Genomic DNA, 17,036 nt, shown 5'->3' with positions numbered 1-17,036 from the left:
CATAACTGTTGAGTGCAGTAATAATCACTTATAGACAGAAGGATTTATAAGGAAAGTTTAGGCAAATAGGTATTTAAGGTTTTTGTGTAAATAAGTTGAAATAGAAAGACAATTGTTAAACATGTCGGAAAAAAGGAAAATAAAAACAGAAATAAAAGGAAAAATATTAAAAAAAAATATGTCAACCCGTTAGACGCCGATAGGGGCCGCTAGTACGTTATATTATAAAAATTTTAAAATTAGGTTTTTTAAGAACCTTAATGTTACTATAGTTCTTTTTTTTTCAAATTTAATTTTAGTCGTATATTTTAATACATATTTTTATTTTCTATTATATAATTTTAGTTTAAATAATGTTTAATTTATATTTTCAATAATATGCACGTTGAGACTACCTGTAAATAGTAGAACTTTTACTTTGATAATTTTGAAATGTTATTTATTTTTCATGTGATATTGTATCTACTGTTGGTTGTCCTAATAAAAATAAAATAGAATATACATGTATAATAAATTAAGTACTGATTAATTGAGTTAAGTTCATTATAGTTATCTCGGGACTAAAACTACACACTACAAATATAATAAACCAGTCATTGACACGAAAATTGTATATTGTAAAAACAAATGATATTCACAGTGACAGTGTGCGGCTATTTACAGAGAACTCGACTATTGTGTCAGACTGCAAAGACCGGCAGTCAGACTTCATCACATCCACAACTTGTTCCAGTTCTTCCAGAAGTACATCATGGGACGATCATTAAACACCGGACAAGTTTAATCGATTAAAAAATCATCCCCACAAATAATAAATTTATTTCTGTTTTTTTTTTTTATATATCATATTTGTCCATCGAGTGTGCTTGTATTACTACTAATATTATTTTTCTCGTAATCACTTCGAAAAGATTCGTAGTTAATTAGTTGGCACATTTAACATTTGCTTCCTCTTGCGAACAGCCCTAAGTTTTCAATAAACATTCCGTCCTGAATCAATATTTACAGCTCGATTTGGCACAATCTGTCCTAACTCCTCGGCACTAGCCCGCTCTTACACGCTACGAAACACCGACCTATAAATACGTAATACTATTATTTACAACCATCAAGATCCATCTACTAACATTAAGCTTAAGGTACAATCACTCAACGTGACAACATCCATTATTATATGTATTTAAACATTTCGATCGTCGCGTATATTTATATGTAGAAAATTATAGAATAAATTAAGGTGTATCAAAAGCCCTGGTCACGGCCTACGGGTGAGCTGACGAAACGATAGCGGGCCTGCTCCCGACAGCGGGCGGCAGTAACACGCGGTGGGTCGTGGGCGGAGCGCCGGCGGGGGGGTGGGGGGGTACTATTTCTTCTTGGGCTTCTTGGGGTTCCGCGAGCGACTCTTGGCCTTGCAGAGCGGGCAGATGGGCGCGTTGCGGTGGATCTGCTGGTGGCACGACAGGCACGACTTCATGGGCGGCGGCTGCTGCCTGCAAGTGGCAATACACCTTGGCTCCGCTCGGCGTGCGGGCGCACAGAGCCAGTGACGCGTCTCGTAACACGTGTCACTCATTATATCATATCGACATTTACAATTTAGTTACTTCATAAAAATTTCAAAATCGTTTGACGTCAATTCAAACTCAAAATAATAATAAAAATTAAAAACAAAATAAACGTAGCGAGCGGACTCGGGGTCGGGATCCGGGGGGGGGGGATGGTGGGCGCAACATAAGAAACACGATCGAACCTCAGCGAGACGGTAAGGAAATCTCGTTCGAGAGCAGACCTGAACGCGGGCGGCGGCGGCGGCGGCTTGCGCGGCGCCGGCGCCAGGAACGCGCCCGCCGCGCCCGCCGGGCCCGCGCGCGGCGCCGCCGGCGGGAAGCGGCTGCAAGCACACGCCGTTAGTGGGGGCGGGGCGCGGGGCGGTGTGCGCGGTGGGAGGGGGGGGGCGGCGCGACTCACTCGGGCGTGATGGGGCTGCCCTCCTCCTCGTGCAGGTCGGGCAGCCGGTCCAGGCCGAGGCACTGCCGCCGGAGCAGGTCCACCTCGGTCTTCAGCGGCCGGTAGTCCTCGTGCAGGCGGGAGGCGTTGGACAGCTTGCGAGACATGCTCTCCTCTGTCTGCTTTATGACCGTTTCCATCTGAAAAGTAACATTTATACAATCCGTGTGGAATTTCAGAAGGCGCAATTCCTTATCCCTACCGTGCATCTTGAGTACTGAAAGTTTTATGTTTTATTATTATCTTATAATTTTATTATCTCTCACTTGTGACTTTGTGAATTGTGAGTATTAATTTAAAGGTGAGCCAGATAGATAGATGAACTATGAGGTCAGTTCATCAATTATTACATTGCATAAAGGTTGATAGACGCAGACAGGTGCAGCAGAGTGGCCCTGAGACTGATTTCAGATGCTGGCATTGGTTTTAGTGGTTGTTATTGGTAATAAGTTCTTGTTTATCCACAAAAATTTTGTAGTTATATTCTAAGTCTAAGTTATTCAATTCATCTTTCATATTACTCCATAAAACTCATTATTTTACAAGTTCATCTTGGATTCATTTTTTGCTTACTATGAGATCATATTACATTCCCAGATTAAACAATACAATTCCATTATAACTATAGCAATACATCAAATCATTAAAATCATTCAGATGTCACTTAAACACATATATATTACTATATATGTTGTTAAATAAGCGCAATAATAACACAAGAACAATATTAAAACTTATTGATAAATATTAGAGTAGTTTGCACTCAGCGAGATGAGACTCCCAGATAATATAAACAATGCGAGGAGTTACAATTGTTCTCCGAGCTAACAAAACAAACATCACCAAACCACATCTGGTGTTTACACTACTGTGCTATTTTTGTACAGCATCTTATTTTAACCGGTACATTCGCTTTACAGTTATACTACACTAATATTGCTGTGATTTAATGCTTACCTTCAATGTGTATATTGTAATAGCTTATACAGAAATGGGGAGCTTAAGCTTACAAGAATGTGTGCGCAGGAAGCTATATGTGATCAGTATTTGATTCGAAACATGGTCAAAATTAAACTGGAAGGTACTCACAGCATTGATATCAGCATGTATTTGCCTCAGTTCTTCAACGTGGCTCATTTTCTCCTGTTGCAGCAACTCCATTTCTCTTTTGTATTGAGCAAGACAACGCCCCTCCTGGTCACCACTACGCACCTCATTTAAAATGCTCCGCTTTAAGCGCTCTAAAGTAATTGTCTTATTTCTGTAATGTCAAAATATTATTATTAATAATTAATCAATTTTCAATACCGGATAATAAGATTTAATTGAATTGTTACATACAAATGAAACATCTATAGAGGTACTGCAATTCATATATAATATTTAATATTTCCAATAAAACTCAATAAAACTGTATCGAATGTTTTGCTGATAAATTCTGCCCCAAACATCCTATGAAAATTTATTATATTTTATGGCTTTCTATTTTTATTTTTTATTATAAGATATTAACTTAAAATTACCAGTAATAAATAACATTTGGTTATTTAAGCCGCGAATTAAAAGAAAACACAGGGGTGTCAAGTGTTTATTGATCGTGTCTACAGGTGCAAAAGGCATTCTATCATATTCAGTAGGAAGTTAAACTCACCTGATCTCTTTCATGGCTTCTAATTTGTGATATATTTCCCTTTCGTTCTCTGCGGTCATTTTCTGGGCGCATAAAAGTATAAAATTTTCTTCACTGAGAAAATTAAATGAAAAACACAAAACGTTATACACTGAAAACACACACTTGAAATAGCAGTCAGCAGAACAGATTATTGAGACAATCAGAGAACAGTGTTTACAGATTATAAATATATTTTATTACAAACATAACTTGAAATAAAATCATTTGTATTGCCGTTTTGCCCTACAATACCACATCATAATTATTATTTTTTCTATATTTAATAAAACTTTTAACACCTACGATATTATCGGTAGGTACTGATAGACGGACTCGAACGTAAATAATTGATAAAAAAAATCCCTTCTCCTTTAGTACCGGCAGTAGGCACCAGTCCATTTGACCTAATGCTAGCGACTTATATAATTATATTTAATTCCTTTATTGTTATTGTACTTCATTTTATATTTTATTCATTCAATTATTCAATCCAACCAACCATAAAGTACCTTTTAAAATAAATGGTGCATCTGACGAGATTGTAATTTTTTTCATCTTATATCAAACTTCAACCGGTAACAATATGCTAGTTTTCTGAGGTTACGCTATACTTATGGATGACGGATGTTCTGATATTTATCTAAATATTTTGTAAAACGATTAATTCTACAATGATCATTCAAATAGATAACTTGTACAAAAAAGTGGTTTATATATTATGTATCTACAAGTAATTATAAATACATCTACTTACAGCAGTTCAAACGTGCGTAAAAATCAAGCTATTATGATAAGATTCGATTTCAAATATTTTACTCGTATTTTATGTGGTTGTGTGTGTACAGCAAGAGAATCTTAACATTAACAAAATATATTTTTACTAACATGTAATCTTGTTTATTACCTGTGAACAAATATTAGAAATAATTAAGTATCTGTTGGAATGAAAATGGCCGATAGACTTTCGAGAGCGGCTTGCTGTCAAAATAATAAAAATACTTTTTATTAGAGCGTATGCCATATTTGTATGTATTTGCATAGTTTTCATACAACAATAATGGTATAAAACTGAATGAGTCCCATACGTTTTTCCTCAGATGTTGTAAAAGTTAAAACGCAGAGGTCATTTACACCTTTGCGGATCGCTTCGTGTCGTGTGTATTGAGGCACCAGTCGTACGCGCTGTTTACGTCTTAGGATGAGTGAAGAAGGAAGCGATGACTCTCCACCGCGGCCGAAGCGTAAAATCAAGAAAGTGGTGGTCTTGTCATCATCAGACTCTGAAAGCGATGGTAGCATCAGCGTGGCGGGGACACGTAGAAAGAGATTGAGAGTAAATATGAATAGCAGTTAATTCCTTAGGTACGTTTCCATATCAGACACAAGTTTTACCACAAAGTCATGACAATTTTCAGGTACTCAGTGATGAAGAGGCAAGTGATAGCAGTGGAAGTTCAGTGGTGCGCGCTGGGACTAGACGAAGGCGAACACTGCCTAAGCTTCGAGACTCTGAAGCAGAAAGCGACAGTTCTGGTTGGTCGACGGAGCACGCGGATTCTTCCAGACCTGCGACTTCAGCATCCAAACCGATATCAGGCTTTGCATCTGACAGTTCTGAGGGCAATTCAGATAAATGCTCAATATGTCTCCTGCGTTTTAAAGAACAAGAAGTAGGAACACCTGAAAGCTGTGAGCACATATTCTGCTTAGACTGTATCACAGAATGGTCGAAGAATGTCAACACATGTCCAGTGGATAGAATGACATTCAATTCCATTATTGTCAAGGCTTGTGTTGGTGGACGTGTGTTACGAAAAGAACCAGTAAAGGTCATAGAGCGAAGGCCTTCTGTCGAGGCTTTAGTAGTTGAAGACCCAACTGTGTGTGAGGTTAGTCACTAATAAATTTAAGTATTATAAAATAGTAACTTTTGTTTTCTATTTTATGAGTAATTTAAAAATAAGTTGAATGTTCTGTGTAGTAAATGAATTCGGCAGAGACTGTGTCATTTTTTTATTTTTATTAGATATGTGGCAGCATTGAAGATGAAGAAACTATGCTGTTATGTGATGGCTGTGACCTCGGCTACCACATGCAGTGCCTCTCTCCTCCACTCTCCGAGGTATTTGTTTGATGATGCAAGATTATTAATGAATTCATACCATTTCATAAAGATTTTATTATATTTAAGATTTTATTTTATTATTTTACTATACTTTACTTATTTTGTTTAACACTACATGTTATTGTAGGTTCCTGCTGATCAGTGGCTTTGCCCTAATTGCTATGTTTCTCTAAATGGAGAGAGTAATCTGCTAGAGGACATCAATCTTTCTGAAGTGGAAGATTTATTGGATGGAGTTGTCGATATAGATCTACCTCTTGGACCACGATCTGTTTTATTAAGGCAACAAAGAAATGTCAGGAGATCATCTAGGAATACAGGCAGACTTGATCAACCGTCTACTTCAAGTGGTGGTCGTGGCAATAGTAGCAATATAAATGAATTGTCTGCAGTTTCTAGAGGCTCAACAATTTCACAAAGAAGTTCTCGAACCACTAACAGACGTCAAGCTGTAACAAAACGTAGAAAATATAAAAGAAGAAGGACTAAAACTGTTATTATTGAGTATGAGGTTCAAGAAAATGGAAAATTTCCAATAACAAAAAGGGTTAAAAAGAAAGTGAAAAGGAGAAGGGTAAAATTGCTTTATATATTATGTTAAAGTTGAAAAATCTTAAAAATTTTAACACACTTAATTTTACAGGTAAAAAAAAGGCAGCCTCGAACGGCTGCTAGACGATCGTATGTCCGTGCGAGTGTTCGAGCTAAACTGGCTACTCTGAAGACTGACCAGAGACCAGATATGCTACAAGCATCTAATGCTACCAGGAGTAATCTATCTGTTCAACGGCAAAGAGCTGGCATTCCTTCACTGAGACTGTATGGAAACCCAAATGAACTAGATTACTTCTCTGATGATGATGAAAATGCAAACTCGGAAGAAGCCTCTACTGCAGTAGCCACCAGGTCAACATCTAATATACTGAGTGCATACAGACAGGTAAATTTCATGAATTTGATTATCTTAAAAATCATTCTTTGAGATACTAATGTTCTTCGCATTCTTATTTTTAGGCCAGAAGGAAAATGATAATGGTCCCGTCGCCGCCTCATGCTTCATCTGCTCCCGACATTCTGTCTAACATTTTAGAAAGCCAAACTTTGCTGCATTCAAAGAAATCTATAATTTCCATTTCTGTAGATGGGAATGTTGATTACAAAATTCAATCACATAAGGAAAATCAAGAAAAAAAGAATGTTGTTACCAAGAATGAGGAGAAACTGGATCTGTCAAAAGCAAATGAAACTGTTCGGAATGTACCCTCATACCCCGGCCAGAACCGGGGCGGCGGGTGGGGAGGCGGTTACAGGGGTAACTATCATCGTGAACAAAATTCTAATAATTTTAATAGAGGAGGTAATTACGAAAACAATTATGGAGGGAACTATCAAAATAGACAAGGAAACGCATACAATTATCAAAACAATAACATGCGTCGCGATGACACCGACTATTATGATAACTTTTCAAGAAGACCGCAGCAGTATTCACACACGGACGACGCCTACTTCGATAGGTCTCGAAGGCCAGGGCCCATGGACAATAATAGAGGCAGCAATTTTCCAAACCATCAGAGACCCAATGATCAGAGCCAGGGTCGTTTCAGCTTGGCACCATCCTGGCAACCTTACGGTGGCGGCGGCCCTTCGGCACCCGCTCCAAGGCAAGATGTGCCTCCTACTCAGTCTCGTCATTCGTTTGGTGGATTCGAAAATCCCGTTGATATGAGAATGGGTCAGGTACCTCCGACTAATACAAATTCTGAAGTGTTTTCCGGAATTGAAACGCCTCGCCAAGAGAAAACTCAACCGCAGGCATACCACCCCTTGCCCGAGCCTCAAGCGTATCAGCCGATGATGGAGCCTCCAGTTTTCAATTATCAGAAAAATTCAGAAGTGGAAAAATCCGAAGACGAAAAAAGCGATTCAGGTCTCGTCATTGATACGGAAAAATATGACCCCACAGAACCGACGCACGACGATGACAGCGGTGACGATGCACCGATAGAGTCGCAAGACTCGGAAATACCTGCAGCCCCAGCGGTGCAGAGTATTCTGGCTGGAATCGACACCAGCGCCATGAACGTGCCGCCCAATATATTAGACACAGCCGTCAGACAGGTCCTCAAAGAGCATAGGAATTTAATTGTACCTCAAAATGCAGAGACCCATGACAGAAGCGATGACGATTCGGATGGCGATTGTCCCAATTTCTCGATTTATTCAGCCACTAGTGTTCACATAGCAAATAATAGCAGCAATATCACTGATGAGGTGCCGCAGGAGCAGCCCCAGGATAGTTTGGAAGACTTAGTTCAAGAAGACGATGAGACGCCTCCGTCGACGTCTCCTATAACGGTACCCGACGCAGTAAATAACGAAAAGAAAGCCGATGTTAGCAAAACTACAACAAAGCCACTTGTTAGCAATTATGATATGGATGAAAAGAAGAAATCTGAAGAAGAGTATAAAGAAAAGGTGTCCAAGAGATGTCCAATAACGACGAATACACGTAACCCTATAAAAATTAAACTAAATACATCGTCGTTAATTAAAAGGCAAGTCAGTTTGTACGATGAAGAAGATACAAGTCAGGACGTCGACGCTAACGAAAAATCGGAAGCAGCTAAAGAAATTCCCGAAGAGAAAACAAATGTAAATTGCAATACTACAAGTCAGAAAAAATATGACGAAAGTCCAAAGAAGAAATCTCCTTCGCCCGAGAAGTGTGATCTACCGCTGGAATCCAATGAAACCAGTAAATCTTCAAATCAACTTATTAACAATATCATTGAGAAGGATATTTCAGAGAAACCACTTATTGTAAAAGAATCAGTGGATGATAAAGATGAAGATAATAAATGTGAAAATATAGGATCAAAGTCATCATTAGAAAAAAGGGAAGTCTCTCCAAAAAACAAAGAGGAGTCTGATGAAGAAGGTCACTCCGACGGCGATGACGACGTTCCAATTATATTCACAGAACAATCACCAAAACTTGATCTAGACGTTGCCAGAGTCGATGATAATGTGGAAAAGATGACTGAATCGATAAGCGAAACAGAGGACGAGCGGAGTTACACGCCGTGTCTCGACGAGAATAAATCCAACAAAGACGCCTCCTTCGAAACGGAAAAGGATAAAGGACTCGAGGGCCTGGACACGGAAATGATATCCGAGGACGAGGGCAACGAAATGTTTTCAGAGAACGAACGAGCTGCGTCAGAGATTTCGCGAACGTCTCCCGCGAGGGCGCCCCTCGAGAACGAGGAGGGTGAGATAGCCGATAAAAAGAAAGAGGCAAAAAAGGTATCACTCCGTGACGAGAGTGCGAAAAAGAAAAAGAAGAAAGAGTCCAAGAAAGACGTCAAAGAAAAGAGCAAGAGCAGAAAAAAGAGTGAAATTTCGTTCAAAAAGCTCAGTAAAAGCGGAAAGGAGAGAAATTACAGGGAGAGAGACAAAAACGAGAAAAGAAGCGAAAGAGAACGCCGTGACTCTGGCGACGCCAACGAGAGCCGGCAGCGCAGGCGGAAAGAGAAGAGAAAAGATCTCGAACGTTACGACGTGCGTACCGTCGTCACCGAGAAAAGGAGAAAGCAGAAGGACCCCTTCGGCAGAGACGTGTCGCCGCGCGGGCGCTCGCCCTCGCTGTCGCCGCCCCCGCGCTCGCCCTCCCCCGCGCCCTCCCGCCGCCGGCGCACCGCCTCCCGCCACAGGCGCTCGTCGCGCCGCTCGCTCTCCAAGAGCCGGCGCTCGGCCTCCAGGGGTCGCCGCTCCCTTTCTAGAATACGAAGATCACCGTCGCCGGCGCGACGGTCGCTGTCCCGAAGGAGGTCGCCGCCCGGCCGCAGGTCCGTCCCCCGGCGCTCGAGCCCCGCGCGCGGGCGCTCCCCGGCGCGCTCCAGGGCGTCGCTGGCGCGCGCCCGCCGCTCCGTGTCCTCGCTGCGGCGCCGCTCGGGCACCCCGCGCGCCTCCCCGCGGCGCAGAAGCCCCCCGCGCCGGAAGCGTCGCCGTTCCGGCTCGCGAGTCGCCCGACGCCGCTCGGTCAGCGCGAGCCCGCCGCGCCGCGCCAACAAGAAGAAGAAACGCACGCGCTCAGCCCGCCGGGCGCCCGCCGCAGTCTCCCCGGAGCGCAAGCGGCGGCGCAGCGCGAGCCGCCAGGCCGACCCGGAGCCCCCCTCGCCGATGTCGCGTCCGCCCTCGCCGCGAACCCCGCCGCCGGAGCCGGAACCCGACTCGCGCCCGCCGCTGCGATCGGACGACGAGCCCGAGCGACGCGAGCGGAGGCGCCGCGACCCCGACCGGCAGAGACGCCGCGTGCGCGACGCCGCCGGGCCCTCGAAGGAGGTGTTCACCTCTGGAGACAACATCCTCGTCAGCGTGAGCTTCAAGGAGCAGGAGCGCGGGGAGGAGGGCGACCGGCGACGTCGACGAGAGACCCGCCGCGACCGCAGGCGGCGCCGACGAGCCGCCGTCGCGCCGGAAGTCGAAATCGCCAAGCCCGTCGCCATCATCGACCTCGAACGATCGCCCTTCCGCGAACTGACGCCCTCGCCGAAGAACGTGATCGTCCTCAGTGACAGCGACCACGGCGAGAGGGAGGGCGCCGAGACTGGAGCCCCGCCGGCGCCCGCACCCGAGCCGGCCCCGGAGCCCGCGCCGCCGGCGCTCGGCCCCAAGACTCCCCCGGAGCCGACCGTGGCGGAGCCCGCCGCGCCGGAGCCGGCCGAGCGGCCCGACGAGCAGGCCGAGGCGGCGGGCTCGGAGCGGCAGTCGCCGGACGCGTACGACCCGTTCGAGCCCACGCGCTCGGCGTCGGCGTCGCCGGCGTCGGCGTCGCCCGCGCCCGAGCCCGCGCCGCCGTCGCCGCCGCGCGCGCTCATCACGCTGGAGGCGGCGCAGCGCAGCAACCTGTCGGCCGACGAGGTGCTGGACCGGCGCCCGCTCACGCCCGTGGAGAAGGTGATGGCGCTGCTGCAGTCCACGCGCGACGCGTCGCCCGAGCCGGCGGACGCGCTGGCCGAGCCGCCGCCGGCGCCCGCGCCGCGCATCGTGCTGCCGTCGCCCACGCGCGTGCCGCCCAAGCTGTTCCCGGGCAAGCCGTCGCCGATCAAGTCCAACCCGGTGAAGCCCATGCAGGCGCTGCGGCTGCCGCGGCCGCCGTCGGAGGGGGGCGCGTCGCCCTACTCGCCGGGCTCCAGCGACTTCGGCGAGCTGTTCGAGCCGCCGCCGCGCCGCGTCCGCGCCGCCTCCAAGGTGCCGGTGCGCCTCGACCGCAAGAAAGGTACGCCCTTTCCACATACTTCCGCCCCCGCCCCCGCCTTCCCCTCGAACGTGCCACCAACCGATCCGCCTGAAGAATAAACTAGTGATTTTCTTGCCCGGCTCTCCTTGATAAAATCTACTTTCCGAACCGGTGGTAGCATTAATATTAAATATTAATATTAAGTTAAGTTAAATGACGATTCAAAAGTTCTCATATAAAAGCCTATTTGAATAAACTATATTTTAATTTTGATTTTGCATTTCAGGCAAGACGCAGGTGGGCGTCAAAATAGATGAGGAGAACCTGAAAATTCTGGACGACTTGCCGAGCTCCGCCGTCGAGATGCAAGTCAAGAGTAAAGTGAGTGACGTCACACGTTCCGTCGGTATCGCGAGCGTTGTTTAAACGGTGTAACGTAGCAGCAATTACTTAGTTTATCGATCCAAGCAAACATTTGATGGCAACAGTTGCTACGCTGGAAACGTAATTTGTCTCGTTACTTTGCCAATCGCAGGAAACCATAAATGTATTTACATGCAAAATATTCATTCATCATATACATCACCATATTGATGATAGTATCATATTGATTTGTATCAAATACACTATGTATTTAAGGTGCTTTTTCGACTAACGATTAATGCTGTATTGCTTTAAATCACTTCAAAATTAGGCATTATTTCAAGTTCGCTCCCAATAAGTAAGAGTAACCATTTTATTAGAGTAACTTAACTAACCAATTAAATATTAACTAGAAATCGTTACACGGAGAATGCTAAATGCAAGTATCTAGAGACTCGATTGATGTAGATGTCCGTGCGTGCGCAGTTCCTGAAGAAGCTGAACCGCCAGGAGCGCGTCGTGGAGGAGGTGAAGCTCGTGCTGAAGCCGCACTACAACAAGAAGCGCGTCACCAAGGAGGAGTACAAGGACATCCTGCGCCGCGCCGTGCCCAAGGTACGCACGCACGCGCACGCCCGCGCACGCACGCGCACCTGCCCGCCCGCCCTCTAACGTGTTTTGTTTCTACAGATCTGCCACAACAAGTCGGGCGAGATCAACCCGACGAAGATCCAAGCCCTCGTGGAAGCTTACGTGAAGAAGTTCAGGAAAAAACACAAACTCGGAATGGCGTAGTCGCGTAGCGTAGCGGATGTTCTATCAGATTATTGTAATTATAATTTATGTACGGACAATGTATTTTACTTAAACGTTTTATTTAAATGAATAAAATAATATAGATTTAAATCACGATGGAAGACTTATTTAGTTTAATCTCGGATCGGAAAATGAAACGAACAATCGATTTTGCAAAGTATGTATTGAAAGTATAAGAGCGAAACGACATCGGGTAACACTGACTTAATTATAGTTAGCGTCGACTCAGAGAGCTAGTGTCTTTTGAACGTTACATGTAGAAGATTTTTGTATGACTTAGAAGAATTAAAGTTCCAATCTGAATACAAAATATACACCTTTTTTTTATAAACATCTATAAGTCTATCTTCGACCTACAATTAACAATATTATTGCACTGTGTAGCTGAACCTAAGTAAGTATACCGAATCGATCTCAAGCAGATGTCGATCCTAAATAACAAAAAATCATTTATTTAACAAATACAATAATAAGTCTAATCGTGAACATATCGTGTCACGCCGGAGACGCGTTACACGGCCGGCGCAAAGCCGATCTGCTTGTTCTTCGCGTCGAACTCGGTGTAGTACTTGCCGATGAACACGTCCCCGAGGATCCACAGCGGCCCGTTGGGCGGGGGGATGTCCAGCCCCATGAAGCCCGACAGGCAGATCGTCTTACCGAACTGCGACACCTGAAACATGGAGCGCTCCACTTGACCTTCTCTTTAAAACGAGAGGGGGCGGACTTATGACTCTCCGATGAGGGATCGGGAAGTCCCATACTTCAATGCCGGCTGCATTATACGTCTTGGGGAGAAAAGTTCATACAAAATTGCTTTCGGAGACAATGACATGAAAAATGAAATAAAAGCATCTGGCGAGGTTGTCGGCTAATACCTTGAGCACGTAGTCGGCGCCGTCCAGCTCGAAGCTGCGGCCGGCGATGGAGAAGGCGACGGGCGGCAGGCGCGGCACCAGCGAGCAGTCCACGGCGAACTGGCCGAAGGCCACGGGCGTGGCGCCCAGCGCGCGGTTGAGCGCCGACATCTCCTCCACCGGCCCGCCGATCAGCGACGTGCCCGTGTCCGCGATCGCCTCGCAGCCCTGCGGTCAGGAGCCGGTCAGGAGCCGTCAGCAGCTGGCGCGGCCCGGCGGCGCTGCGGGGGAGGGGGGGGGGCACTCACGTCGGCGCAGAACGCGGTCCCGTTGAGCAGCACGCGGTCCATGCGGAACTGCCAGTACGTGTCGCGCGACAGCGGCACGCGCGTGAAGTCCCCGCTGTAGTGCGCGGGGTCGGAGCCCCCGAGGATGATCTCGCCGCCCTGCGCCGCGCTCGGGTCCCTGCGCAGAGGGGGCGTCACTACGCGCTCACACCCGGTACTCACTCGGCCGGTCTCGGGGGCGCACTCGCCTGTTCAGGTAGAAGGAGAAGATCGGCTGCACGAGGCCCTGCGCCACCATGTTGTCGAAGACGGGCGTCACGCCGTCGACAGCGATGCTGTAATACGAGGACGGCCAGACATTCAAATTATACAAGGCAAGATTGACGCGATTGTTAGAACTGGGCCGCGTTTGGTACCTGGCGAAGGCCATGCCGAGGATGCCGTCGAACTTTGCGGCCACGAAGGCGAGGCCGGGCTCGGACATAGCTTCCGCGAAGGTCTGCGCGCGTACCGTCAGCCCGCCCACCTGGACGAATATAGAACAAGAGATTTACCGAAGTTTCAAATTGATGCTCTATTTTGATTACAGCTGTAATATCTATTAACAGTTGTGGAGGTGGTCGAGCAAATAAACAGTTTATTTGCTCGACCACCACTTTTTTTGTCGAAATAACTCACGGTCACATCATCGGTGGAAAGGAAGCCCGAGAGGCTGCCGGAGCCGTAGTGGATGGCAAAGTCTGTGCCGTTCTTACGATAGGACTTGGACTTGCTACTGTCGTACTTATTGTGCAGCACTGGAACAATTAAGAAAATCACCCCATGGTAGATAATGTCTGTAAATCTCTCAATAGTGTATAATGGGCAGTAAACAGCTTTTTTTTATTTTAATTTAATTAGACCAAAAATTACTAATATACAAAACCAATTTAAGATCTAATTAGAATTAATACAGTTCTATTTCATGCGAACAGCAAATTTGAGTTACATTATATCCATTTGTTCCAAGGCAAAAATAATAATATTAGTAATATCTAAGCAAATCTTATCATAGTAATTAATTTTATTATAATAAATTGGAGCAATACTAACAGCAAGCAATATTGGTGTAGTGGCATTTCTTGGAAGGCACCCACAGGTTGGAGGAGCCCGTATCAAATACCACCTTGAATGTCTGAGGTGGATTGCCGATCGAGATTGGCCCGTAATATTGTGCCTGAGTAAAATATCACAATCTGTATAAATATATAGTTGTAAATGACCTCAAATGGAGGTGTGAAGGGGTTTATAGAAACAAAATATCTATTATTTAAAACATTTTTAAGTCTTTTTCAGTCATAAAATTAGGACATTTATTATATACAAGTTATTCTGTGTTTGTCTTCTTATTTTATATTTTTTAAATTTGAGACCAAACTTTACAAATTTATTAAATGTACTTTATTAATGTTTGCTATCAACAAAAAATTATTACCATGATAAAACAAAACATTGTCTTATCAAAGTATGGTATGTTTATTAAATTATTTATGTAAATTGTTAAGTTTATATATATAAATGGTTATTACCAACGAAAGGTTACAAGTAAATTTTAAATATTTTAAAGATAATTAAGCTATAAAAAGTTTATTTGAAAGGTATGCCAGGGCCAGAGCCTGTCGAGTGCAATCAGTGACACATGTAGATAAAGTCAACGAGGTTATCATTTGTGTGCAAACAAACAACATGGGATACATAAACAGAATGTCTATTAAATAAATAGATAATATATCTCCAAAGCAAAACACTAAGATGGCGTCTGCAGAACTTATCATTTCCAGACAACAAAAGAAAATACAGTTGTTGAATTGGTACCAAAACAATCTCAGTGCAGTTTTGTTTAATTTAAAAAATAGTAAACTTATGGCACACATTTTCTCAATCTGCTTATAAAATCAAAGAAAAAAAAATACACAAGGAAATAAACTATGAAGTATAAGAATAAAAAGTACATACATCTAAGTAGTTAGATAGTGGTTCAGGCGCCGGTCCCGTGGCTGCATATTTAATGCGAGCCATGTGCAGCTCAGTACCCACTTCATGGAAATGTTTGCGGACAGTCTGCATGCGATACAAAGGAACCCTATAAAAAAAATTCAGATACCATTTTTGATCGTAAATATAATAAACACTAATAAAAAAACTGACTACCTTAAAAACTCTGCCGAACATGTCGCGGCTAGGGCCAGGAATAAGTATAATAATTTACTCATTGTTACTGCAAGTCACCCCAGACTCTGTAATATAAATTGTAATCAGTATATTACATCCTGAGTAATATTGTTGATCTGGGGACAATTTACGTACTGCTGTTGAATCTCCAACTATGTTCCTACACGACTAGCTATGTGCGAAAAATACGTGCCGTACCCACTCCTTATTAAAACGAATTAATCAAATTACCGGTAAAACACTACTATTATATACTTAGATGTCAATAAATGGAATAATATTCATTGTCATTTTTAAAATTGCTTTGTTAATATGTCAGTGTCAGCTACTATTTTCAGGGCTGCCAGTAGAGCCAACTTATTGGATAAATGAGACCAAAACATTTATTATATTCTGGTAGCCCTGTTTGTATATTTAATTTATTTTTGTTGGGCTAGGCACACGTATTTCATTTGACAGCCGCGTCTCCTATTATTATGTATTAGATTTCTTAGTAGATAAATCTAGGAAACTAATATAATATATTCGAAATAGAAGGACTATGACAACAGCTGCCCAAGTTCATATTAATAATACAAGGATTTTATCGCGCTAGTTTTTAGCCAAAGCGTTAGGTATATCACACTCACTGACCGGTTTATGCGTCCGTACAAAAATTTTTCATAGTACGTATGTCCCGCATTAATTTATTCTCCTGATCTCCCTAAGCGTGCTCGTTCATGTAATATATATATGGTATAGGCGTTCGTCTTCCATCTCACCTGATGGAAATTGTAGATAAAGAGGTGGTACACGCCCATCCAAAAGAAACCTGTTCACTCTACTCTTAAAGGCTCCGGAGTTTAACTTATCAGGAAAAATAGACGCAGGCAGGTCGTTCCAAATCTTAACGACTCTTACCAAAAACGAGCTGACAAATCGTTTAGTTCAACTTTTGGGTATGTCAACAACAGAAGCGTAGCGTGCCTTAGCGGGGTCCCGTATAAAAATTTGTTAGGGGGCCCTTAGGAAGGGTAAAGATTTTTCACAAAAAAATGCATAAAATTAATAGAAATATTTATTCATCATAATTATCTGTCTGTAATTTTTTCCAACAATGAATGATATTTGGCTGCACCGTCCAAGAGATGATTGCAGTACTCCATGCATGATCAAACTTGTGCAGTGTTAAGATTAAGCAGCTGTTCAGAGCTGAAGTACCGCCAACTTGTATCTCCACACTCGCCTAGTGCCTTTGGGGCTGGTGTCAAGAGGCGAGTAGTGTGACACAGATTTTACCACACAATGATCCGATGTCCCGAGTGGTGGTGAAACGGAAACCGAATATCTGTCGGGATCGGTTGTCAGCAGAAGGTCCAGGCAATACTCAGTGTGGCCCACGATATCTGGAATACGAGTGGGTTCGTGGACGAGCTGGGAGAGGCCATAAGATATTGCAAATTTATAGACC

General features: G+C 44.1%; 3 protein-coding genes across 6 annotated transcripts; 1 reads left to right on the top strand and 2 right to left on the bottom strand.

Annotated features, from left to right (window-relative positions):
* Window positions 1-593: 593 nt before the first annotated feature.
* Window positions 594-3,840, bottom strand: LOC124543784 (zinc finger C4H2 domain-containing protein). Its single transcript, XM_047122090.1, has 5 exons — window positions 3,662-3,840; window positions 3,100-3,271; window positions 1,972-2,150; window positions 1,754-1,894; window positions 594-1,493 (listed from the first exon to the last, which is right to left on the bottom strand). Exons 1-5 carry the CDS (start codon window positions 3,718-3,720, stop codon window positions 1,367-1,369), a joined length of 678 nt encoding a protein of 225 aa, XP_046978046.1. The 5' UTR covers window positions 3,721-3,840; the 3' UTR covers window positions 594-1,366.
* Window positions 3,841-4,574: 734 nt separating this feature from the next.
* On the top strand, window positions 4,575-12,541 carry LOC124543733 (PHD and RING finger domain-containing protein 1). 4 transcript variants are annotated; one of them, XM_047122011.1, is made up of 10 exons: window positions 4,575-4,694; window positions 4,780-5,015; window positions 5,098-5,571; window positions 5,709-5,804; window positions 5,935-6,381; window positions 6,451-6,747; window positions 6,822-11,091; window positions 11,339-11,433; window positions 11,884-12,030; window positions 12,106-12,541. In XM_047122011.1, exons 2-10 carry the CDS (start codon window positions 4,881-4,883, stop codon window positions 12,208-12,210), a joined length of 6,066 nt encoding a protein of 2,021 aa, XP_046977967.1. In that variant the 5' UTR covers window positions 4,575-4,694; window positions 4,780-4,880; the 3' UTR covers window positions 12,211-12,541. The 4 variants fall into 4 exon arrangements, with proteins under 4 accessions (XP_046977967.1, XP_046977965.1, XP_046977968.1 ...); XM_047122009.1 differs by having other exon boundaries at window positions 4,597-4,707; XM_047122012.1 differs by having other exon boundaries at window positions 4,615-5,015; window positions 11,902-12,030.
* Window positions 12,376-15,957, bottom strand: LOC124543734 (lysosomal aspartic protease). Its single transcript, XM_047122013.1, has 10 exons — window positions 15,722-15,957; window positions 15,566-15,651; window positions 15,371-15,497; window positions 14,468-14,591; window positions 14,054-14,172; window positions 13,792-13,901; window positions 13,624-13,710; window positions 13,397-13,553; window positions 13,110-13,316; window positions 12,376-12,904 (listed from the first exon to the last, which is right to left on the bottom strand). Exons 2-10 carry the CDS (start codon window positions 15,625-15,627, stop codon window positions 12,743-12,745), a joined length of 1,155 nt encoding a protein of 384 aa, XP_046977969.1. The 5' UTR covers window positions 15,628-15,651; window positions 15,722-15,957; the 3' UTR covers window positions 12,376-12,742.
* Window positions 15,958-17,036: the final 1,079 nt, after the last annotated feature.

Source organism: Vanessa cardui, chromosome 3 (genome assembly GCF_905220365.1).
Source record: "Vanessa cardui chromosome 3, ilVanCard2.1, whole genome shotgun sequence".
In the NCBI taxonomy this organism is placed as follows: Eukaryota; Metazoa; Arthropoda; class Insecta; order Lepidoptera; family Nymphalidae; genus Vanessa; species Vanessa cardui.
Note: the sequence above shows the minus strand (reverse complement) of the source record. Positions and strands in the feature narration are given on the sequence as shown.

Coding starts and splice junctions, on each gene's coding strand:
- LOC124543784 (XM_047122090.1), bottom strand. CDS start 3,720: ATGACCGCAGAGAACGAAAGGGAAATATATCACAAATTAGAAGCCATG. Junction 2,151..3,099: donor TACATGCTGATATCAATGCT/GTGAGTACCTTC, acceptor GTTACTTTTCAG/ATGGAAACGGTCATAAAGCA. Junction 1,494..1,753: donor TTCCTTACCGTCTCGCTGAG/GTTCGATCGTGT, acceptor TGCCACTTGCAG/GCAGCAGCCGCCGCCCATGA.
- LOC124543734 (XM_047122013.1), bottom strand. CDS start 15,627: ATGAGTAAATTATTATACTTATTCCTGGCCCTAGCCGCGACATGTTCG. Junction 15,498..15,565: donor TGTTCGGCAGAGTTTTTAAG/GTAGTCAGTTTT, acceptor TTTTTTTTATAG/GGTTCCTTTGTATCGCATGC. Junction 13,317..13,396: donor GGACCGCGTTCTGCGCCGAC/GTGAGTGCCCCC, acceptor TCCTGACCGCAG/GGCTGCGAGGCGATCGCGGA.
- LOC124543733 (XM_047122011.1), top strand. CDS start 4,881: ATGAGTGAAGAAGGAAGCGATGACTCTCCACCGCGGCCGAAGCGTAAA. Junction 5,572..5,708: donor AAGACCCAACTGTGTGTGAG/GTTAGTCACTAA, acceptor TATTTTTATTAG/ATATGTGGCAGCATTGAAGA. Junction 5,805..5,934: donor TCTCTCCTCCACTCTCCGAG/GTATTTGTTTGA, acceptor ATGTTATTGTAG/GTTCCTGCTGATCAGTGGCT.